The 26,626-nt window shown below is 24.5% G+C and overlaps 4 protein-coding genes across 4 annotated transcripts; 1 reads left to right on the forward strand and 3 right to left on the reverse strand.

Annotated features, from left to right (window-relative positions):
- Positions 1-152: 152 nt before the first annotated feature.
- On the forward strand, positions 153-16,517 carry PCHAS_1304000 (cysteine repeat modular protein 4, putative; the record flags this gene model as incomplete). Its single annotated transcript, XM_016799074.1, has 2 exons — positions 153-526; positions 767-16,517. 2 exons carry the CDS (start codon positions 153-155, stop codon positions 16,515-16,517), a joined length of 16,125 nt encoding a protein of 5,374 aa, XP_016654418.1.
- Positions 16,518-16,993: 476 nt separating this feature from the next.
- Positions 16,994-17,677, reverse strand: PCHAS_1304100 (cytochrome c oxidase assembly protein COX11, putative; the record flags this gene model as incomplete). The annotated part of the gene is made up of 1 exon (XM_734179.2): positions 16,994-17,677. The coding sequence occupies one exon, from the start codon at positions 17,675-17,677 to the stop codon at positions 16,994-16,996; it is 684 nt and encodes a 227-aa protein (XP_739272.2).
- Positions 17,678-18,671: 994 nt separating this feature from the next.
- On the reverse strand, positions 18,672-21,455 carry PCHAS_1304200 (conserved protein, unknown function; the record flags this gene model as incomplete). Its single annotated transcript, XM_016799076.1, has 1 exon — positions 18,672-21,455. One exon carries the CDS (start codon positions 21,453-21,455, stop codon positions 18,672-18,674), a length of 2,784 nt encoding a protein of 927 aa, XP_016654419.1.
- A 646-nt stretch (positions 21,456-22,101) lies between these two features.
- On the reverse strand, positions 22,102-26,286 carry PCHAS_1304300 (conserved Plasmodium protein, unknown function; the record flags this gene model as incomplete). Its single annotated transcript, XM_739897.2, has 1 exon — positions 22,102-26,286. The coding sequence occupies one exon, from the start codon at positions 26,284-26,286 to the stop codon at positions 22,102-22,104; it is 4,185 nt and encodes a 1,394-aa protein (XP_744990.2).
- Positions 26,287-26,626: the final 340 nt, after the last annotated feature.

The raw sequence follows: 26,626 nt of genomic DNA on the forward strand, positions 1-26,626 counted from the left end.
GATATTGCTTCATTTATAAAAATTTTTATACAGAGCATAATTTTTTGTATAGAAATATGCTACACAATAGATTATTACCTTTTTTGATGTAATAATTTATTTATATCAAATAATAAAAACAATAAGACCCATTTTTTAAAAGTTAATCAAAAATGAAATCGAAACCAAATATAAAAAGTTTTAATGTTTTCTTTTTTATATTATATTTTGTGCGATTGCTTCAAAGTATAAATGCTAAGATAAGCATATCTGATTTTAATTATTACAATGAGGTAAATGATATTAGTGTTAATTTATTAGAAACTGAATATATAACCATTCTCAAAATAATAGGTGATGGCACAACCAATACAAATTTTGAAAATAGTTACGACTATTTAATTTCTGATGATGAACAAGACAAATATTGTAATATAATCGATAATAAATTAGGAAATGTAATTATAAAGAAAAATAATGATTCAAATATTTTGTTAGTTCAAAAAACAAATTCAAAAACATATATTAAAGACAAAAACAATTTATGGTAGTTAATTTGCGAAAACACTTATATATGCACTCTATGTGATCCATTCATATTATTAATCATTATACTCATATATTTTTATATACACTTGCTACCATTTATAAAAATTTAAAAAATTTCTCAGTTTTCATTTATTTTAAATAGTATGAAATTATAATGCGGGGTCAAATAAAAATTGCAGCTTGAAAATTACTTTGTTAATTTTTGGTATATTCATTTATCTGTCTTTTCTTCTCTTAGCTCCACTATAACCCCCATTAAAGAATCTATACACACCATTCAAGAAGTCAAAACAGAGGACGATCATATAACTGTTGGAGACATAGAACAGTGCAACGATGAAAATATTCGTATATTTACCAATTATTTTGATATTCTAAATGACATCATTATCTCCGACAGTGAAAAATGTGATCAAATCATAGGGCCCACATTTGTTAAAAAAACTGAAGTTTTTAATTGTAAGGGAATCATTGGGCATATAAAAGATATACAAAAATTATATAATGGCACATATTATATATGCATGAAAGATAATGATATATCGTTAATACTTAGTAAGATTATTATTGATAAACCAATTCCTACGAGTACATTTGTTTGCAATTATAAAAATTCAAATTGCTTAATACCAATTAATGCTAATATTTTTAGCATCGTACCAATCACAAATGATGAAACTGTAATACTTAAACCAAACTGCGCTGATATAAATTCCCCACATATAAAAGCAAATCATAAAGTAGATGGTGGACATTATATATTCAATTTCGAAAATAATAAGGAATATTATCTAGAGGTTTGCATAAAAAATATGTCAAAATATGTAATCGCGGGATATGTGTTTTTTTTAGAGCCATTTAATCCCATTACCTGCTTCGAAAATTCCCAATGCCCAGTTAAAGTATATATACCAAAAGACAAAATTAATGATATTGAAAAGAATATTAAACTTGTAAATCTTATGTGGTCGGATACTGAATGTAATCAGAATAAATCGGCAGACAAAAAAATAATTAGTAATGTACAAAAAACTGATGATACTTTGTATATTATTAGTGCTAATCCTATAAAAAATGAAACTACAGTGTGTTCAAATAATGATGAATATTATATTCCTTTATTCACTATACACTTAATAAAAAATCCTGAATATAAAATCCATTACACCATAATAAATGACGTAGTTTTTAATACTACAAAGTATTTGTTTGAATACAATAATTATACAGGCCCGTATATAAAATATAAATGCTCCCATAATTTAAACGTTATAAATGAATATAATAATTCGGTAGATAATTCGGATAATGAATTGATACATTCACTTGGTAAATTAAATTTTAACATCAATGAAAATCATGCCATTACTATGAGGCTATGTTTAAAGCAATATAATTATTATGATATAGGATTTGTACAAATTGAAAGGTTGGCAAACTTAAAAAATATATCGTTTAATCCTGTCCTATTTGAGGGTTCGACTGTATTATATAAAGATAACGTTGACACAAAAATTTCGAAATTTGCACTAAAGGAGCATGAAAATTGCCATTCCGATAAAGGGCATTTTTTAATGTCTACATCATATACAGAATATATAGAAATTCTAAATATTCACAAGCATGTGTCAATAAATGCAAAAGTAAATTACAAAATGGATTTTCAACCCAAATTAAATAAATCGCGATATTATCTATGTATGTGTTCTGAAGGAGAACGTTGTAAACTTAATAATAGTCTAATTAATTATTACACATACACAAACATTTATATAGATAATGAGGTAAAAGACTTAAAGGAAACAGTGTATATATGCAAATTGTTTTATAAATGTACATTTACTATCCAATTCAATTCATCACAAGTTTCCGATAAATGGATACCCAAACTAGGAAATTCATGTAATACAAATAAAATAGCATATGTTGGAATTGATTACAAATATAATAATATATTAACTGACCATAAATCCAATATAATAGCTCTTGATTTCAATATATATTATAATATTAACGAATGGAATAAAAATTTGTTCAATACAAATATAGTTGCTTGCGGAAATTATAATAATCAAAGTTTTAATATTTATATAGAAAATGATTATTTCTTAATATATCATAATATACCAAATGTAGAATTTGATATAGTTAATATAAACCACAATAATTTATGTAATAATAAAAAGGATTTATACATATATTCGTATTTTAATGGACAAGAAAATTTATTTAAAGAAATAAAAATTGATGAAAAAACAAACCATAATCAAATTAATTTAAAAATTAATTATAATGATTTAAAAAATAACCAATTATATTTTATAAAAGAATGTCATTATTGTCCTAATATATTAACGTATCGTCATAATGAAGATCATTACATTTTTCAAAACACCGTAAAACCACCAGAAAGGTATTTGGGTCAAATAATTTATGAAAATAATTTAACATCACCAAACATGGATAATTCCATAAATATATACAATTGCGAAAGCAGTACAAAAGAAAATTATGCAGTTACTAGTGTTATCATGTTTGATGGGCCAGTTCAAGAAATTAATTTTTATTGCTCCATAAATACTAACTGTACACATACAGAACAATTCTACTTATTATGGTATAAATATTCATTATATATTGAAGTTACCGAAACATTAAGAATTATAATTGTATTACATGAAACTCCAGAAAAAAAACTCAGCCCACCAAACTCATTTAATACAATAAAAATTTCGAAAATGATATTAAGCTTATCTTCTATAAAAAGTACTAGGATGAAACCCGGCCCCTATAAATTGATTTATAGTAAAAATGTTAATGGTGTAACTGTTGAATCGTATGTTGGCACATTTCATCATATTGGACCACATGTGCACACAAATCTTGTAACTGATACTGCAAATAATATTTTACTTGAAGGGTACTTTAAGCAGATTGAAAACGATAAAATTAAAATAATAACATATTCAACTTGCAATTTCCATAAATTATTAACAGAAAATTCTAAACCTATTGAAAATATTGATGCATTTCAAAAAAACATTCTAAAAAATATTCATGAATGTAAATATAATAATGATCACACATTGATGTGTAATGATGTACAAATAACGAATAGAAAAATTCATTTATGCTGGTGCTATGAAATATCTGAAAAATATTGTGAAAATTTATTGAATCTTCAATTAACAATAATAGAATATTCACCGTTGGAATCTATTCTAAATCCCGTTACTCAAATAAGTAAATCATCATATTTTAATTTTATGAATTACCAAACAGATGATTACTTTTTTTTAATAGAAAAAAATTGTTTAGACATTAAAAATTTAGATTTAAGATCAAATTTAAAAGACCCAAATCATATCCAAGAAATTTATAAAAAATTAAAATATCCCAATAAATATAATATGTGTGTATGTATATTAAAAGAAAATATTCTCTGTGATAAAACAACTGATTTTTCACGATTAATCGTTACTGTAGAACCACTTTCATTTCAATTAATTAAAAAAAATTTACGAGGGGATTTTAATACACACGGTAATATAGTTCATGATTTTAATTTTGATCTAGATTTTAAAGATAAATTAGATCAAGGTATAGCACCAGCTATTATTATTCTACCTGGGCCAACACAATATAATAGCTATATCTGTTTTTCTGGAGTATTGTGCAGAACAATAACATATTTTAAACGAATAGTTCGCGTTGATGAAACATATGAATTTAAAAAAATTCAAAATAACGATGAAGCAAATAAAAATGAAAAAAAAGTTGATAATGCGAATAACAAAAATATTATTAAGTATGCAAATGAGGTAAGTGAAATATATTTTACATTAAATGATACCAAAGAGTGTAAAAATGAGTACCAAAAAATATACAAAAGCGATCCAGGTACTGTTGTTATTGTTCAAGAAATACAATATTTAATGCATCACTTAGTAGATGTAATTTATGATTTGAAAGTAAATATTGTCCCCCCCAGGATAGACAAAATTTATGAGATATGTGCATCATTAAGTCTGAAAGATACAAATTATTATAACGTTGGAAATATTACTTTTTATGGGATTTTTAGTGAAAATTATAATACTAGCAGCAGCATAGGAATTTCAGGTGATGGGAATATTGCGCTTGATTATTCGGAAGTTATTTCCGGTATCCCTTTTAGCCTTGAAATAAAACAATTTTACACAAGCTATGATATATATATTCGAATTGTTTATCAACAATTTGGAGATGGGCCATCATGCCACATTAATAATAATACTCATGAAAAAATTTATTCTGAAAGCATCGCTCACGAATTTCTATTACAACATGCAAAAACAAATATAGAAGATAATGTTACTAGTCATAATTGGGAAAACATAATATTATCTTTAGATATGGACAATACTAATTACATGATTTCACATAAAAGCATAGACATACCGCAATACATTTTAGTTTGTTCTTGCTATGAAATAACTGAAGGGCATTGCCGTTCTCATGATATGTATACCAGCGAAATCATGAAATATCGTATGCATACAGCTACTCTAAAATCACCGAAAATGAATTCTACATTAAAATTCCTTGAACCAGTTGCTATCACATTGCAAACATCCAAAGAGTTAGGTGGCTCTATAAAAATATTTCCAATAGAAATGGAAGCAGACTTGAGCAAGTCGTGCTTAGAATTAAACCGAAGAACCTTTTTTATGATTTATGATCAACTCGACATGAATGAATATGAGCAAAATTACGAAATAATTATTGATTTCTTAGCACAAGGTATTGTAATATGTTGGTGTCCTCAATATATTTGTAATGATAATGATTATTTAACTAAAGTTGCCTTTTTCCGAACGAATACCCCATTATTTTTAAAAGTTGATACTGATCCTACAGGGCATTTTTCCTTTAATTTTTTAAATAATTTAATAAATATAAACGATAGAATCACATTTGTGGATACTAATTCTTCTTGTACTGACAATGCCCATGATAATTTGTTCGATAACGCAATTCAAATAGATAATCAAACTTATTCTCTAAGTTTTGAACAAAAATTGAATATATATGGAACACCGCAAAAAATTGTAAAAGGAATAAATGGAAATTTTATCTGGGTTTCGAAAATTTATAAAATCAAAAAGCCAGAAATCGGCTTAAAAATATGTTACTGCTTTTATTTTTATAATAAAAGTTGCAATGATGTAAATGGTTATATATATATTGGTCTCGTCTACAATAATATGTTAATGGAAAAAAACATTAAAAACTCAGATATAATTTATAAATCACCAAATATTAACTATTTTAGTAAAGATTCTATAAAGTTTGTTGCAATAAATAGCTTTAACAAATATACTAATGTTTGTAACAATAGGACTCACAACAATTTTGTTATTATACCATTTGTTAAAAATGAGGCATTTCAATATCACGATTACAAATCAAGAATAATAAATGTTTTTAAAAAATATTATAAAAATGAAATTAATTTCGTAATATGCTATAATTCTTATTATTATGGAAATAAAACTACCTTTCTATTAAAAGCTATACAACATGATGATATCCCTTCTTATACAGACAAAATTAATTATAATTATGAATTGAGCCAGATGGGACTTTTACTTGATTACAAAAAAACAAATATAAATAAACAAAGTGATGCAGATTCAGATTATCTTGAAAAAATAGATGCATCCTTAAAAAAATTTAAACAAGACAAAAATATATTTAACGAATATTTCTATAGGGAAATTTCTATCAAACCACAAAATGCTTCAAAAATTAATATATATAATAATTATCAAGAATATAATAATGATAATATGCCATTAGACGCAAAATTAAAAAAATTATTATCTAAGTTTTATGATATACAAAGTGTTGATTCAAATGAATTGATGTATTATAAAAATATTCCGAGTATATTTGCAAACTTTAGCATAGAGAAAATAATTATTATCAATGCGAAAAAGGTTATATTTTGTTGCCAAGAAGGAGAATATGTTGAAGTCGAAATAGTCGAAGATAATATATATATGATTAAAAAGGTTCCCAAAATAGAGCAGCTGTTAAATAAATTTAAAAATTATAATCCACAACTTGAGCAAAATATTAAAGATCAAAATTTAATATTAGAACAATTCAACAATTTGCATTACAAAACGAATCGTCCGTATTATTTAATGATAAAAGATTCAACTGATATCGGATTTTATAAAAACCATATGATTACCAAATTAGCAAAATATAACTTTTCTATACAAATAAAAGGAGAAAATATACCAGATCATAATTTTATATTATATATCATAGAGTTTAACAACAGTTGTTATATCATTGATAAAAAATTATTTTATGTAGAAACATCGAAATATTCCAATCAAAATAGTAAATCCATAACTTTCAAAGACATACAAATAAGCAAAATAAATAATTATAAATTATGTATTCTAGACACAACGGAAAATATATATACAGACGTAGGCATATTAAATATTACAAATTATTATATTGTAAATGATTCATATTTTGATGATGATAACATTCCATCAACCAGTAGCCAAAATAATTATGCCATTTTAAATGCTTGTGTAAACATGCAATATAACAATGTTTATATAATAAAAAAAAATAGGAGCTTCTATTTTGAAATTGATGTGAAAAATCTAATGTTTTTAAAAAAAGATAATAATTTTAATAAATATTTTCCTGAATTACAGCAACATTACCTAATATCTTGTAAAAGTAAAGACAAATATACAATTATTTTAACCAAAACTCACGTATTTCTTTACACACTGAATCATAATAATAATACTAATGAATTTTACTTCTCAACAAGCCACAATATAATGTTTGCTGTTGATATCGATTTCGACGACGATTATATATACATAAGTGATTTGCATTTAAAGAAAATAGCTCGACTCCAAATTCTGGTTAATGGAATACCAACCTCAATAATGAATAAAAGATCGAAAAGAAGTGTCATAGGGATAGATCAGCCAAATATTAAGGTGCTTCAAAAAAAAATGCTCAACAAAGGTAAACTACTTAAGAGGTATGCTATGAATGCAAAAACTAATGATGAAAATAATTTACAGGAAAATCATTTAATGAGGAGTTCAAATATTTATGATACACAACACTACTATAGATCTGATATGTTATCACCAAAATTATTAATTAATAAAAAATCACATAACTTCGAACAATTAAAGTTAAAAAATTCCAAAAAAAGCGAAACCAATAACTTCGACAAACAGATAATGAGAACAAATCTAAATTGCAATTCACAAATCCCTCAAGATACAAAACAAAATAAAGAAATAGCTACTTTTTTACAACAACATAATAATCCCATAATTTCTAATAATGTAAAAAAGGATTTTTTAAAAGATAAAAATATCCAAATGGATTCTAGAGAAAACCAATTTGCTTATAAAGATAGAAAGAACCCTAAAGAAAGTTCAATAAGTAAAATAATTACTACACTATATAATTATCTCAAAAAAACAGTGAGTAACATAAGTTCAAGTGTATATTTATACAAAATATTAGATCATAAAGAAAAATCAATTATCAGTACATTTTTTAATTTGTTCAAAAAGAGCAAAAAAAAAAATAATAGCTATCATAATGATGCTATATCTTTAAAAATACCGGATTCTATAATTATACATGAAGAAAAAAATGCCCCTAATAATTCTAGCATTATGAATACTACTAATCTTACAAGAAAAAAACGAAGCGCACTTCAAAAATTAGACCAATTAAATTATGACCAAATCATACAAAAGAATATCGAAAATTTTGTAAACATTCCAAATACAGAAAAATATTTGCTTAATAATATGGATTACCTTGATATTGAAAATTTAAAAAGTCCATTATATATGTCTATACATGATAATATATTATATCTATTAGACAGAACAAAAAACCACTTTTTCAGTTATAACTTGAAAAGTAAAGAAATTATTGAGTTAGAAAAATACAAATTTTCAACACATAAATTTACTTTAAATAATCCTTTTAATTTTTCGATATATGAAGGAAACAAAATTATACATACTGAGCATACAAATAAATTAGCATTTGTATCACAAGTAAACAGTAATGAAGTAAAAATTATTGACTTGAATCAAAATAAATACAAAATTATTAAAGCAATTAAATTAAGAAAAGGATATAAAAAGCATCATATTATTAATAAAGTAATACCAGTAAATGAAACTTTATTAATAATTACATCAAGAGGTCTTAATGATAATGCAATTACTCCTCATAACTACCATTATCATTTTAATTTATTTAGTCATTATTTTCAAATGTCTTTTAGTTATACATTTTCCAAAAGGTATACTGCAAATGATGATTTACACATAATACCAGAAATCGATAAAAACAGTGACGATATTATTTATTTCTGTTTTTTAAATTCAAGCCAAAAATGCACAAACGTAGATGAATTAACGAAATTAAACATTTCTCATGATACTGGAATAATAACAGGAAAACTAAACTATTTTGGGACATTTAAATTAACAATTTTTGCAAAAACATATTTTCAGTATAAAATTAATATTTATGATGATTTATATTCTTATTGTGGCATTGGTAAAAATTTTAACACAAATAATCACGGATGCGAAGGTTGCCCAATAGGGTCCTTTTGGAATAATGATATGTTATTATGCGAAAAATGTGATGCATATCAAAAAAATACGTCTACATTAAAAATCGGATCAAAATTAATAACAGATTGCTTATGCTCAGCTGGATATGAATATTCAGAAAAAACCCATAGTTGTGAACAATGCAAACCAGGTTATTACAAAAATAGAGTTGGAAATTTTATTTGCATTAAAGGATGCAAAATTTATGAAACAAGTATTATATATGGGGCCACCAATTATGATGAAATGTCTTGTCAATGCATTGAAGGGTATTATATGAACAATCAAAAATGTGTATTATGTTTAAAAGATCATTATTGCCCAGGAAATGGAATTATTACACAATGCGATAAAAATGAAACATCACAAATCGGATCAAGTTTGAAAGAAAATTGTGTGTGCAAAGAAAACTTCATATATAATAAAGAAAATAATAATTGCACTTATTGTGTATCTGTTGCTAAAGTTAAATCCGAACCCATTTATTGTAAATTATGCGAAGAAAAATATCTAAATGTCGATATTTTTGCTGTACCTCATCAAAATAATTACGGCTTAGTAAATACGACGCATTATTATTATGAAGATTTTATCTTGGATAGGGAAAATGTGAGATATGCTTATTTTAATAAAAAGTTGGAACGCGACGAAAATCGAAAAGTTCAAATCGATTCGAAAATCCCTAGAAATTATGCAAATTATATAAATTTTATAAAATTTAACGATGATGATAATAAAAATGATGTTCCAAACGAAGGGAATAATGCTGAAGATACAATAAAATTTGCAATTGAAGTTAACGCCCATAATCGTACTAACTGTATATTTTGTGAAAGTGGATATTTTATAGATTATAAAAAAAGTAAATGTTTGCCTTGCAGTAATAGGTATTGTAGAGGGTTTTCCAAAGAACCAAAAAATTGTCCTAATAATTCCATAATAAATAAAAAGATGGCGTCTTCTATTTTAGATTGTGTTTGTAAACGTGGTTATGGAACATTAAATGAAAGAAGGAATGGGATTAAAAAATCCTTAACCTGTAAGGTATGCCCAAAAAATTTCTTTAAACACAACACAACCGATGAATATTGTTTACCTTGCCCTTATAAAACTTATACATTATCAGAAGGATCACATTCGATACGCAGTTGTTTGCCTAGAGAAGGGCATTTTATACTAATGCTTAGAAATATAAACATAGCATATTTACGGTATAAATTTGATTCGAATATGGAAAACACAATTTATAATTATTTTCAAAATAATAACAAAAATTTTGATGATGATGTGTATGACTTATTTTTAAATAACAATTTTGAGAAGGTATTTCAAAATTTGAATAATAACACCCAAAAAAATAATAACATTAATAAAAAAAATGGAAATAAAGAAGAAAAGTTAAATCCCAAAGCAGATAACAATCAAAATGTCGCCAACAATAAAAATGATAACAATAATAAATACAATTTAAATGATTTGAGAAACCTCGGATTTCTTGAACCAAACTTAATATATTATTTATATTCAATACTGTTAAAAAATATAGAAGACAATTATAACTGGGAAAATGACAATAATTTAAATGTTATTTGCCATATTAATGTTCACTTGAAAAATAACCCCAATTATACAGTTACATATACACAAAATTTGAATTCGTGTATAACCAGTTGTAAAAGTAATATATATTGTACTGGTGTTGAATTTTCTCGAAATCAGGTTGAATATGAACAAATTTTATTAAAAAATAATCAAAAGATCATTGTTGGATATTTTAAATGCAAAAAGTTTTATTATAAAGATATATACTATTATTCTTCATCGAATTTAGAACAATTTTTAAATGAAAATGTCCAGAATGGTGTACCAATAAAAAATGCTCTGGCTTATAAAAACTTTATATTAGGATACAAAAATAAAACAATATTTACATGTTCTATAGATCGAGATCAAAAATATTTATTATATAAGCAATATCAAGCAACAGAATGTTTCGCTGGAAAATTTTGTCCAGGTAATAATATCCCATATTTGATATCATGCCCAAACAATTCAAAGACAGTAGTAACATTAGCATCTAATGTTGATAAGTGCCTATGTATGGAAGGTTATGCATATTTAGGAGTATTATCTCATCGATGCTCGATTTGTGAAAGAGGTACATATAAACGCATAGTAGGAAATACAAAATGTGAAAATTGCCCTTTAACCTTTTCTACGATTAAAATTGGATCCAAAGATATTAGCGACTGCTCATGTACCGTTGGAAATTATATTGAATTTGATACCTTAGACAATTTTATTAAAACAGAGCAAATTAATTACAAAAATATTGATCAATATTTTATTGTTCCCCAAAAAGCTGATGATAATATATATTACATGACAAAAGCTATAAAAATAAGTTTACATAATCTTAATAAAAAGGGTGACGAAGAATATATTAATCAAATATTAAAACTCCATATAGCAGTATGCAGACCTTGCTCTCTTGACAATCATTATTGTGAAGGTGGCATAGAATCAAATGTTACTTTTAATAATAAGCTTATAACTAACCAATTTCACACATTGCCAAAAAAGTGCCCTAATGAACTTGTTATACCTCAAGGAATTAAACAAAGAAGTTCAATAAAAAATTGTTTATGTGTTCATGGAAAAGTCTTAAGAGAATTAAAAGACAATACTCTTGAATGCTTTCCATGCCCTCCCAATACATTTAAAGAAAGTGAATATGATAATAGTTGCTCAGGAGTTTGCCCACACTTCTCAACATCTTTTATCGGCTCGTCATTTGAAAATCAATGCTTTTGCAAAAATAATTATTACTTAGTTACTGAGAAAACTCACAATATAAAAAGCTTTAATATAAAAAAAAGCTGTGAAGTATGTCCAGAGGGCGCTATTTGTAATAGAGGTTTTAATATCGATTTATTTATAAAACTACTAAAGGACAGAGCATATAATAATATAACCGTTTTCGATCATGAAAACCCTTATCCAGTATATGGATATTACGCAGTATACAAAACGAACAATAAAAATGCTTTATGGACACCCATGGACGACAAAAATAATAGCAGAGATGATGAAAATGCAAAAAACAACACGAAAAATGATAACAATACCAATTTCAAATATACTTATCCATATTATAATCTAATTTTGTACATTCAAAAGCATGTGCAAAACATGAATTATTTTTTCTTTGAAAGCAATAGCAAATTATATTTAGATAAAACATTCATAGAATCTACAAAGAACAAAAATGAAATGAAAAATAATAATAAACATGCAAACGCATCAAAATCATATAATGATATGTATAATCAATACAATGCCATATCCTTTATTCAAAATGAGAACATATATGATACGTTCAAATACAAAAATAACCAAAGCCATAACAATCGTAAAGAAAATAATATATATACAAAACACAACATAAATTCAAATACAACTCACCATCCAACAAAAGCCGATTTTTATAATTTATTGGCCAAGCAAAATCAATATTTGTCCTTTTTAGAAAGCAATAAAAATATTATCAAAGACACCAACAACGATACGGATAATTTAATAAAAGAAATGTTTGATAATAATCTAAAAGAGGCAAAAAAAATAACAGAAAGGAACACCCGATTTGAAAGAACACCTGATATTCACCCATGCAATTTACCAGATAGATGTCTTGGAACTATAACAAATTTATGTTATGAAGGTTCAACAGGATACCAATGTAATAGTTGTTCAAAAAATTATGACATGAAATATTTTAAATCCAAATGCACAAAATGTAGAAATATTTATCATGAAATATTAAGCATAATACTATTAAAAATTATATATTATGTAATTGTTATTTATACAGTCTCATTAAATTATAATAGCTGCTTAAATAAGTTATTTGTAAGTGGAATTCTATTCAGAATATGGCTAAATTGCTCGTTTAATTTTATTTCATTAGGGTTATTTTCATCGAACACTCTTTCATTTATTACAAGATATTGGTATGTATATAAAGAAATATTCCTTTATCATTTAAAAATATTTTCACCCTATATAAGAGTTGGGTGCTTTATGAGTTATAATACTGATATTACGTATAAAAGTATATGGTATATACAAAAATATCTAAATATTTTTACACTTTTTTTCGACATTTTTTTTATTACTCTTATTTTATTTATTATTATGAAAATATCCAATTTTTGGAATCGAAAAAAAATACAAAATTTTGAGATTATGTTATCTGCGATGCCCGAAGTGTACGACAAATTTAAAATAGAACAAAATGAAAAAAGAAAAATAAAAAATAAAAAGACCAAAAAAATACACACACTTGATAGCAATCATGAAAACCAAGAATATGGATCACAAAATAGTTTAACACTCATACATGATTTAGAAAAAAATGAAAGTCAATCAGATGAATATGCCACTCATGGCGATGCCCAAACTTTCCAAAGCAATAGACATGACCGTAATCCACAGAATGGGAAAAATGAAGAACCTCATACTTTGGAAAATAATGCAAATATTCCAATAGAAAAAAAGTTCAATTTCCTAACAAAGAATAAAAAGTTAATGTCGAATAATAGTAAAATAGAGAATAATTTAACCGAAGACAATGAAAATATCCACGATGAAAATTATGAATTACAATACATAAAAAAAGGCCATACCATGTATTCCCCATTTTTGAATGAAACTGTTGAATATATTTATGATAAAAAAATGTTTGGTCCATGGCGTTTTATACATAAAAAAAATGACAGTTTCAAAAAACAATTCTTAGAATTCATAAGCGATACCATTCCATGTTATATTTTAATGATTATTATTTCAACTCCTTATATACTTTTGGAAACTATGCAATTATTTTATTGCAAATCTATCAAATTTAAGTCTCAAAAAAGTGAATTATATTTAGCATATTTGACTACTCAAAAATGTACAACCTCTTCAGCTTCCTTTATAATGGGCTTAATTGTAGCATTCATAGTATTATTATTTTATATAACTATATGGATTTTGTTATTATATTTATATTCAAAGAGAAAACAAATTAAGCTGTTTGACAAATTCCTCAATAATTTGTTATCAGGATATGGACAAGGAAAAGAAATATTTGAAGTGATATTTTTATTTAAAAATATAATCCTAGTGGTTATAATAGCATTTACTATTTATTATCACTATTATTATATTGTTTTAGTTACTTTAACATTAACATTATTTTCGATATTAGAAATAATCTCAAATCCATTTGATAGACGGTCGTTTAATATACTAAATATATCATTACGCGTGGGAAGTGTTTTAAATATATTTTTTTCTATCATGATTTGGGGAAGCTTCTATTTGAATTATGAAAGATATATTATGTTTCCATTTTTTATTGTCATTTTATATCATTTTTATATGGTGCACAATATAATTAAAGAAGTAATCCTTTCGAAATATTTTCTTACCATGCCCAATTCTATTAATGCACAAACTGTGGGATACGATGACCACACTATTAAAGATAAAAACTATAAATTTTATTATAAAGTTATGAATAAAATCAAATTTGTCTTAAAAAATAGCCAAAAAGAAAGTATAATGCAATATGCCCAAAATTATAACTCTATAGAAAAAACAGATAATCAACCAAAAGAATACATACACTTTGAAGCAATTGAAAATATTATCAAAAAATATAATGATAATTTAAAAAAAACTGTAATAAGAAATAAAGACCAAAACGAAGAAATAATAGACAGCGAAAAAAAAGATATAAAAGGAAAAGTAAACTCGTCATTAAAAAAAAAACAATTATCAGTTAATATGTGCAATGTAGCATATATATGGTATGATGAACAAAATGAAGATTTGTTTTTCCAAATGCCTTTTGAAGATAAATTATCTTCACGTTTTAATAAAGAACCCGATGAAAAAACATATAATATATTCTCTCGTATACTATATTACATCAAAGACAAAAAAACAAAACATAACATCAAATATTTTGTACTAGCTATAATGCAAGTTATTGATAAATTCGTGGTTATATCAAAATCATGCTCTATATATGAAAATTGGTTTGACTTTGCAATGAGATTTGCATTTGTTTATATATCATGGATTAAAAGAATTCATAAAAATAATATAATTATACCGAACAGCATAGATCAATTACATACTATAACAGATGAATTTATATATATCCCTTTATTTTATAAATATGAGTATTCTACTTGCCCCCCAAAACCATTTTATGAAGCTCCAAAAGAAGAAAAAGATGATGTTCCAAATAACGATGAAGAAGGAAATTATCGAACTGAAACATTGGAAAAAATGAATAGTTTCCAAAATACAGAAATCAAAATTAGTCGAAGCTATGGATCATATAGCAAAATGAACAGCTTAAAGAATAGGAAAAAAAGCAAAGGAAAAATGGATTTTTTTAATGAGCAAAACAGTAGAGAAGACTTATCTAATGGAAATGACACAAATTCATCCAATTTGGTTCGTGGGAATACAAAAGAATATAAATCAGAGCATCTTAGCAACAATTCTCAAAGTGTAAACAGTTCTAAAGGTGACAATAATAGTTCAAATGAAGAAAATTCTATTATAAAGCATTTAAACATAAAGGAAAGCAAAAAAAGAACCAAATCAAAGGGTAAGACAAACATATTAAACAAAAAAATAAATTCCAACGATGATGGTAGCAAAATTGATAATATTGTGAACAAGGCTTCGCTAAACACATTTAACTACTCATTAGATATTTTTTCCTCAGAAATGTTTAATGAATCGAATTATCATATGCTAATTTCTCTGTTTGAATTGTATATAGCTATGAATACTTTAAAAACTATGAATTCTCATTCCTTTAGTAAATTATATAAACTTTATAACAAAAAGTATATAAGTTTTGAAAAGAATCTTACGTTTTATATTAATAATTTAAGAAATGAAATAAAACAAAAAGCCAATGAAATCGATAATGAAATTGATAATGAAGCAAACAAAGAAAAATTTGATGAACAAATTAAAATACAAAATTATTATTACTATAAAGAGGAATTAGTAAAACGTAAAAACATTGAGGGAGAGTTGCTATCAAAAATAAAAAATTTAGAAGATTGTATTGAGGCAAATAAAAGGTCACGTGAAATAAGAGATCTTCTAAGAAATTCACGAAATAATAATGAACCAAATGATAATTTAGCAGACAATATTAATTTTATATTCTCATTTTTGCAAAATGAAGGGACTTATAAATTAGATCATTCAAAAAAAAAGGAATAAGAAAAGGTTGATTATGTTTTTTATATCCATTTATTAATTAATTCCCCCAATTTTCAAAAAATGATAATTCAAAATTGTTGTTTTTGAAACAACCGTACTATGCTCTATTTTTTTGTGTCATAAAATGCATATTTGCATATTATATTAATATTTATTTTTTTTGTAAACTTTATTTAATATTATAAATTATATTAAATGCATATCAAATAAATATTAAGTCAAAAAATTAAAAAAGAGAAAAAAAGAAAAATGAATAAAACACAAATATACCATATAAAAAATAGGATATTAATTAAAAGTAAACATTTGTCTTTTTCGCAGTCTTCCACATAAACACATTTATATTCCTATCATATAATATTATTTTTATTATGTAATTCTAAATACACCATGGGTTTCTTTAAAGCTCGTTTTCCACGAGCTCAAAATTCGGTGTTTTTTTCATCATTATAAATAAATGGTCTCCCTTTAAAAATTCAAATAACTTGTATTTCTGTTTTTTTCTTTGGTGCAATCGCCCTCGAAAGGTGTTGATATTCCTCTGGTATATCAGAGTCAGACTCAAAAAATATATATGATAAGGTAATCTTTTCTAAGTTTTTTAATCGAGAATCATTTAAAATCTCAGGGTCTATAAAAAATAAAACTGGCAAATCAATTTCTTCATTTGCATTTAGCATTTGTTCTTCAAAACAAAAACATTGAATTTTATTGAAATACAGACCAGCTTCATCTGGTAACACATGATATAATGCTATCCCAATAACTGGCTTGTCAAGTAAATTTTTAGCCTTATAAAATGCTAATACTGTTTCCCCGGGCTTCACAATAATACTTTTTTGCTCTGGTTTAAATGCCCAAGGCATATTAGATTGGCTTGTAAAATTTACTTCAATTAACCTATCTTTATTTACTTTTTTATTAAAAAGTTCACTTATATCAAACGTCTTTTGTGTAGTTCCTCCATAACCCGTTGATTGGCAAAACAATTGATACAATGGCACAAAGGCAAAGGATAAACCAAACATAAGCCCTGACATAGATAAAAATAAGTAGGGAGTTACAAACTTTTCCCTTTTGCTTGGTACAAAAAAAATATTTTTTACATTATTTTTTCTTTTAATATTTAATCTACTAAAAAAAAATTTAAATTTATTCATTTTTCTATATGTTACATTATTCCCAAACGGAATGAAATATAAAGAAAAGGGCTTTAAAAAATTGGAGGAAACCAATATAAAAAAAAAGTATGTTATTATGAACTAAATTTTAAGCTTTCATATGTTTTATATTCATAATAATTTGTAAGAAAAAAAATATAAATAAAATATAAAAATATAAAGTTAAAATTAATTTCTATAAAAATATTATTATGTGCACATTATATCGTATTGTAAAAATGATATTTAATTTTGCGAGAAAAATACATCGCTTTGCTCATTTTACTAGTGTTACATAAATTTTTATGTACCCCAAAAATATGTTCGCCGATTATATGGTGACTTTATTTTTATTATGACAAAATCAATTTTGCTTAATTTCATCAATGTAGAAAAAAGCTATATCGTTATTACTTATTATATATTGAATGTGTAGATTTTCATGATACATATAAAAGTTTAATGGTAAGCAATGTACGAAACAACACTACACATGAGCTAGTAATAATAAACAAACATCTTCATTCATTAAAATGAGATAAAGTATATATATCCCAAAAAACAAAACGAAAAAATAATACACAACGAATATAAAAATGAGTAATATGCATCTTTACTAATGCGCTATTAAATAAAAATGGAATATATAAATTATATCTATTTAATTGATAGACATTAAAAATATAAAATGTCCATGCATATGTATATTCATGAGAACAAGCTCTCTTTATAAAATATCATATAGAAAATTATATTATTCACACAAAATAATTTCTATAAATATGTGCAAAATATATCTTACCCTGCACAATAATATTGATTTATGGACTTAAAAAATGATGTATATATACCCATGTTAGGTAATAGCTTCTCAAACGATTCAATGGCACTTCCTTGTTTATTGTATAAATATAAAACCGGTATTATCATCCAGTATATATATAATAAGGGGAAAATGTGCAATGGCACAATTACAGACTCATGCGGTTCTTTATTATTCAAGTTGCTGAATGGCTTTCATATGCTTGTTGGAAAAATATCTAGGGCATACACTTGTTAGCCACAATGCATCAATAATAGATGCATGCTTCATAAAAATCTCGGAACCATTGTTTGAGTACAGATCTATATATACAATGAATTTTCTTTCAGTATAATTTGACTCATTCAGAATAGATAAAGGGTCGAGGGAAAATAATATGTTTTCGCTTTTTTTATTTAATAATTTATATTTATTATCATTTACCACTTTTGCAACATTATAATAAAAAGAGGATATTTTTGCTTTAAAAATAGATTCTATGTTCTCACATTTCTCCATTGGTATACCAAATTTGTTCAATATGTATTTTAATTTGTTGAAAAAGCGCTCAGCCTTTTTTAAGGATGTGTAATTTAAGAAGTTATCATGACAATATTTTTTTTTATTCTTTGCATCAACAAAGCTTTGAAATATATTATAGAAACTTAAAATATCACTTTCTTCAGCCATTAAAGATAATCGCATAACTTTTAATCGTTTTATGCTGCTACCATTATTGTTGTATACAAAAATCGGGTCATTAATTAACATACTAATAATAATGCAAACTTCGTAAACACATTTATACTTTATACTATTTATTAAAAAAATACTGTATTTAAACTTTAAAGGTAAATAACAAATTAATAAACTTAACTTTTTATCAATTATATTTCCATTAATATCCATTAAATTTAATATGTAAAACATTTCAAAACATTTTTTTAATGCTTTTATAGTTGGAGCAGTAACAAAATCAAATGAGCAAATATTATTTATTCCTAAAGTTTTTATATAAAATATTTTATAAAAAATATCCTTTTTTAGTATTTCAGGTATATCATCATCATTTAGCAAATCCATGTAATCATTCATTGTAATTAATCGAAAGCAGATAGAATCCTTATAAGCTAATCTCCTGTCTTCACATTTGTTTTTATTACATAATATAGTATACTTATTTGTCATATTTAAGTCATAATCATAAATTTCATCTTTCATAAAACATGTATCAATTATATATTTCACATATTTTACTTTATGAAAGCTGAATCCAATATCTTTAATAATCACAACTTGGTTTCTTACTTCTACTGAATCATAGTTATATGTATTATCATTTATTACTTCAATATTATCAATACCCAATGATTGAAGTCCTTTTTTAACAATATATATTTCATATTCATTATTTAAAAATATAAGAATATTTTCATTGCTTCCTTTTTTTCTTTTATTATTTTCATATAAATTTTTTATTAACATAATGCTTGTTTGGAGGTAATCTGAACAACTTTCTTTCAGATAGTGAATGTGCTTATCAAATTCTTCTTTTTGTTTATTTTTTTCTGCATAATTATCTTCACAATAATAATTGTTAGGTAATATATGAAAGATGAATATGCTTATTGGATTTTTTATTTTTTCTAAATTGCTTGTTAATTCTTTCCATTCTTCTAATTTGCTACCCATTTCCTCATTATCTATATCGGTATTTCCTTTCGTAATTTCTTCTTCTTCATAATTGTACATTAGTGAGTGTTTGCTTTCGTTTACAAAAAAACAATTTAGGACATTTTTTCTGTTTCTATCTCTGTTTTGTTCTTTGTTTTTTCCAATTTGCATTTTTTTTTCACGCACATTTTTTATATTGGAACGATGAGTATACATTTTTTCATCACTACTTGATAATGTATTCAATCCATTTTCAGACATCTCACTTGATAGAGTATTGCTTCTGCTTCGTGCTATTTTTTTTTTATTATTTATTAAATAGTTTAACTCTTTATTTTTTACACAATTTATTTCTTTCTTTTCTCGTTCACTTTTTTTTTCATTTTGTTTTTTATATTTTATTTTATCACGATTGCCCCAATATTCGTGCTCTTCAGAATAATTATCTGAGCTATTACTATTGTTTCGATCTGAATTTTTTACATTTTCTTTATAACATCGGCTATCTTTTAATTCAGATTTGTTCCCCTTCCTTATAATATCAACTCTATCATTTTTTTCAAAGCTCTCAAAAGCTACATCACATTTTTTTTTATATGCTTCATCCCTTTTGGGTTCGGTTGCATTAATTCCCTTATCTTCTCTCAAATTGTTCGTGCTTTGTATGTCACTAATTTGGTCATCTTTTTTTTTTTCGTACTCTTTTTCTGGCCCTATTGACGATTTCTTTCCTGGATTAGTGACATGCACACTATTACACGACTTGAAAAAGTTAAGAACATTTTCAATGAAATAATCTGAAAAAATAAAAACATGCAAATCGTTCCTTTTTGTAAGTATTTTTTTCAATAATGATAACAACAAATCCGTCTTTATCAGCCTTTTATGAGTATTTGTTAAAATAATTATGTTAAATTCAATTAAAAGTGGATCAAATAGTATTTTTTGTAGCAGTGTTGATTCATCAAAAACTGCAATTTTGTTACTTGTATTGCTATTGTCATTTTCTTCCTCTTCATATTCATTTGAAAGATGAAAAAAATCCTTCGAATCTTCTTCAATTATACTATAACAATAGGTCAATATGTTGTCATTAAATGCTACACATATTTTATTTCTATCATTTGAAATCTCCAATTTCTTTTCATATAAAATAAGTACTAATTTTATAAACTCATCAAATTTTAATCTTCCAATAATAAAGAACACATTATGACCATTTAATAAATTTATTATAGTTCTTTTGAAATTTTCAAATATAGATTTCTTTTCATTTTTATTGTATATCACATAATTTTTCATGTTTAAGAGAATTGCATAATATGGTACAAGTGTTATGCATCCAAATGTACATAAACAAATCCAATATTTATGTGTTAAAAAGTATCTAATTTAGTATTATGCCTCAGTTTGGTAGATCCTAGCCTTTTCTTCTTACCCCTTTTCAGTATTTCATAATTCTTTACATGTGTTTTTTAATGCATTTTACTTAAGAAATTAACCTTTCAATATATGTGTGCTACGCTTATGGGTAACTTAATAATATGAATTTTATAGAGTTAAATAAGTTTTTTTCAAATTAAAGAAAATCCTCAAAATCAGAGAAGCAAATAAAAATATATTTATAAAAAAAAAACTGAAAGCATTTATATAAAAAATAATGAGTATACTTATGTAGAATAATCAAGGGTATGCTCCCCCAATATAAATACTTATATAAACAAATTTTTGAAGCGATGAATTCATTATTTTAAAACAAAAAATACAATATTAAATAATTATTCAAATAAATGCCTAATATATTTCTTTCTATTTTTAATTTTCATTATTTATACATAAAAAATATTAAGAAACTAAGATGAATATAATGCAATTAAAAAAAGAGAGAAAATTTTTAAAAGTGTTTCCTTTCCTACTAAGCTTAGCATTCTTTCCTAATTTTTGCCAATTATAATGAAAAAATATATTGCAATTGCTTTTTCACAAGAGACCCTACAATATTCATTCCTTCCAAATTACTATTTATTTTCTTGGTGTTTAAAATTTGGTTATACACATTGTCAAAAACATAATTTGATTCATTTATTATACAATTTTGTTTTTCCTTATCAAACATTTTAAAAAAATAAATCACCTTTTCTATAGGTATTACCATAATATTTATTTTATAGTTTTTATATAAATATAGTTTTTGAGCCATTATATCCATACTTTTTTCATAACTGTCTTCAAAAAAGGGGCCATTCATATCAATATAGTTATTTTTTATGTAAAACGGATTTGTGCTACTTACTTTGTCATCATCATTACTATTGCCCTTCACTGCTAGCGAGCCTCCAACATTATTTCTATTACTATCATCGTTTTCCTCATTGGCTGTATAATTAAAATCCCCACTATTTATTTCCTTAACACATTTATCACCATTTAACTGAAACATATTATCCTTTTCAATGATACTGGGAATACATTTTTTTTTGTTATTGTCACTATTTTCCGTAATTCCCTTTTTTGTAAATAATATTGCAAATTTCAACTGTGGAAAATATATATGCAAAACAAATAAATCATTAATCTCATAATTTTTAAAAAAAACATTAGGTATATTATTAAACTTCATTTTTGTTATATTTAACATGTCTAATACTTCATAAAATTTAATAAGTTCATAACTATGAGCACATTTTTTTTGCTGGAGAAAAAATATCTGTTTTATATATTTCAATATATCAACTATATGTGCGCCACTTATTTTTTCCAATACATGAGGAGTATTGAATATTTTATTCGCTATTTCGTTTTTTTCTTTTATGTTCCTTTCCATATTTTCCTTATAATTATTTTTAATTCCTTTAACAATGTGTGATATATTTCCCTTTTCATTCTCTAATTGAATACTGGTATCTGTATATCTTCCGGCATTTATTCGTTTTTTTATAACTTTTAAAAATAGAAATGGATAATATAACTCCAAAAAAATCAAACAATAATAAAAAAGTATTTGATTTTTTACATTTTTTAAAATTCTATCTATATCCTCAAACAATATATTAAATAAAGTAATTACTAAAGATTCATCCAATTTTTCATGTTTATATGTGCACAAGCATAGCAATATATCTAAAGAAAAAATTGAGGTGTCCACTATTTTTATATTATTTTTTATAGTATCTATTAATGCTGCCAAAAAATCCAAATGAAAAATTCGCGACATCCATATACTTCGAAACGATAGCGATAATTCCTTTTTTGAAAAATAGCAGTTTCGAATAATTCTATAAAACAAATCGGTGTATATTTCACTGATAAGAATCACATTCTTCTTTGTATTAATATTGAAAAAAATTAGATCCAGTATTTGGCTTGTTCTTAATAATTCCAATTTAATTCCCATATTTTTAATATAATCCAAATTTACACTAAATTCGTTTATAATACCGTTTTGATATATCAATTCAACGTCTTTATTATTATCACAATATCCTATCCTCGCAATTTCAGAAGAAGCAAACGATTTAGTATGCTCTTTATTCTTTATTTTTTCATTAATTTTAGAACTTTTATCAATTAAAACTGTCTTATTATTTTTAATCATAAATGAATAATTGCTATTTTTATGTAGAACATTAAGAATGTCTTTTGAAACAATAAATCTATCATTTTGATTATAATCCATATAGTTCATGTTAATGGTGCTAAAAATTAATTGATATAGAGGATTAAAATATATTTTATTGCAGTATTCATAAAGTTTAAACTTATTTATAATATTAATTAATTTAAATACATGATTTAAGCTAATTGGTGTTGTATCATTGGTGTAACTTATGAGATTATTATGTTTTAGTTTTCTAAAAAGATGCAAAATCATAATAACAAATATTTTTCGCTTTTTCTTGGGTATTAAATATTCTATATTCTTAATTAAATCGAGGGTTTCCATATATGTTAATGAATTTATTACTTTTTTATAATGCTTTAAAAATATTTCACAAAACAATTTATTACTAGCATTAAATCGTAATTTGTTTAATAAAAAAAATATTTGGCAAAAAATTGTCGGCGCTATTTTATTAAAATTTAGCATAACTAATTTTCTTAATAAAATCTTTTTAATAACTTTATTATAACTTATCAAATCAGACAAAACAAATATACTTTTAATACTAGCTTCCAATGTATTATTTTCAAAGTATCCTTCTAATCTTTTTCGTAAATAAAATATTAACTGCTTGTTATACCAGTTGTATATAGATCTTTGTAAATCCATGCCCTTTATAACAAAGCTACTTTTAAATAAGGACAAAAAAAATAACACATTTTTTACTTGATACATTTTAAAAAATGTAGAATTCAGCCATATGCTATAAAACAGTATATTTATATTGTATATATTCATATATCTAGTCACATAAATTATTTGAAGAAATTTAAGAATTAAATCACAATCTTCTAAAATAAAATAATGTGCCATGTTTTCAAAAAGTGATATTACATTATTGTGTGTATTCTTATAAACATTTAGTAAAAGATCTTCATAAGAACATTGTTTCTTTATTATTTTATTTTCATTACCATTTAATTCTTTACTATTACTACTATCTTTGTCCTTACAACTATTAATCACATTTGTTACGTTATTTTCGTTGCTATTTTTAATAACCGCTTCCTCATCATATTCACTATTCAAAAAAATCGCATTTTTCATGTTTTCATTTTTATTTTTTTCATACATATAGTAATCATTTGTATGGTTATTTATTATAATATATTTTTCTACTGATACACTATTTAATAATGAAAGCAAATATCTTATTTTTTTTTCGCCCCCATTTTTTCCCGCAAAAATTTGTTCACATAATACTCCCACACAATCAAGTAAATGATATGCTTGCTTATTCATTTTTGGTAAAAATAATGTATAATTACTAATAATTTTATTTAATAAAAATAAAAAATTAAAATATAAGCAAATAAAATATTCATTATGCTTATGCATCAATGTATCGTGATTCCTGCCATGTGTGTATCTAGGAACTGTATTCATAAATCCATTACCAATTTTATCACCATGCTCGTTTCGTGGCGTTCCTATATTATCGTTCCCTTCTTTATTTTCAAAATTTGTTTCACAAACTATTTGTATGAATTTATTTATATTCGTTTTCCTAAAATACAACATATATAATTCACATAAATCCGGCAGTTCATGATAACCCTTTTTATCTGCTATTATGCTTAACATTTTCAACGCCATATTATTATTATTTTTTGTAATTTCAAAAATATCTTCATCAGATATATTTGCATGATAAAGTTTTTCTGATTTCCGTTTTTTCTGGTTATAAAGAATTAAACTATTTTCGAATAAATTTAACTTTATATATAAATAACAATATTTCAATAATAAGTTTAAATCCAAATAATTAACATATTGAAAGAAATAATTAAAGAAATATATTATAAACTTATTAAGACAAAAATATAATTTAAAAGAGGATGATGTAATGCTATATGTGCTTAAACTTTTATCCATAAATATCAAAAATTTTTTTATTATTTCTAAATTATTCACTATAAGTTCATGATTTTTATAAAAAGCGTTGTTATTCAAATTGGGATCTAAAAAATCATTTTCTATGTTTGATTCAATATCCAATTTAGTTGAAACTTTATTTTGTCTCTTTAAATTTTCAATAGAAAAATATAATAAATCATAAAAATTATTAAATTTTGTAATCAATTCTTCTTCCTTTTTTTCGATTTCTTTTATCCTTACTACTTTACTATTATCATCATAAATTTTTTCATTTTCTAATACTTTTTTTATGTCGTCATCTTCCAGATACCATTTTAACATTTCATCACTTAGTTCATTTTTTTGTAATCGAATATTTTCATAAATGCTTTTTAATATATGTTTTTTTTCATTTCTTGTATAATAATTCGTGATCCCTTTCAGTTTGTGGTTCATTTGTTTTTTGGAGTTAAAATATTTCTCATTTTCGCCACTCACAATTTTTACACAGTCACCCCGATTTACACTATTTTCATTGGAATAATACTTGGGCCATTTACAATGAATACCATTTGCGTAATACACTTTTATAATACCATTATTCCTTATTTTCATTTCTGAATTTAAATAGAATCCTTAAAATTTATATCCTAAAACAGATAAATATAGAAACATCATTAGTGAATGAAATAACATATACCAAACAGAATTATAAACTCACAAAATGTTATATATAATAAAATCATGAAACTACGAATGGAAAAAAATAAACACACTTTGAAAGCTACATACATCATAGTATGCATGCATATAGTCGTTACTGGTTGTATATAGTTTCCACATTCATCATTCTACAATTATATTTCTGTTTTATGTTTCTTCTTCACAACCTTATTCTAAATAATTCAACCAAAGTTACTTAAATAAAAATAAATGTGTAAATTTTCCCTTTTCA

The sequence above is a fragment of the Plasmodium chabaudi genome (genome assembly GCF_900002335.3).
Source record: "Plasmodium chabaudi chabaudi strain AS genome assembly, chromosome: 13".
NCBI classification, from domain to species: Eukaryota; Apicomplexa; class Aconoidasida; order Haemosporida; family Plasmodiidae; genus Plasmodium; species Plasmodium chabaudi.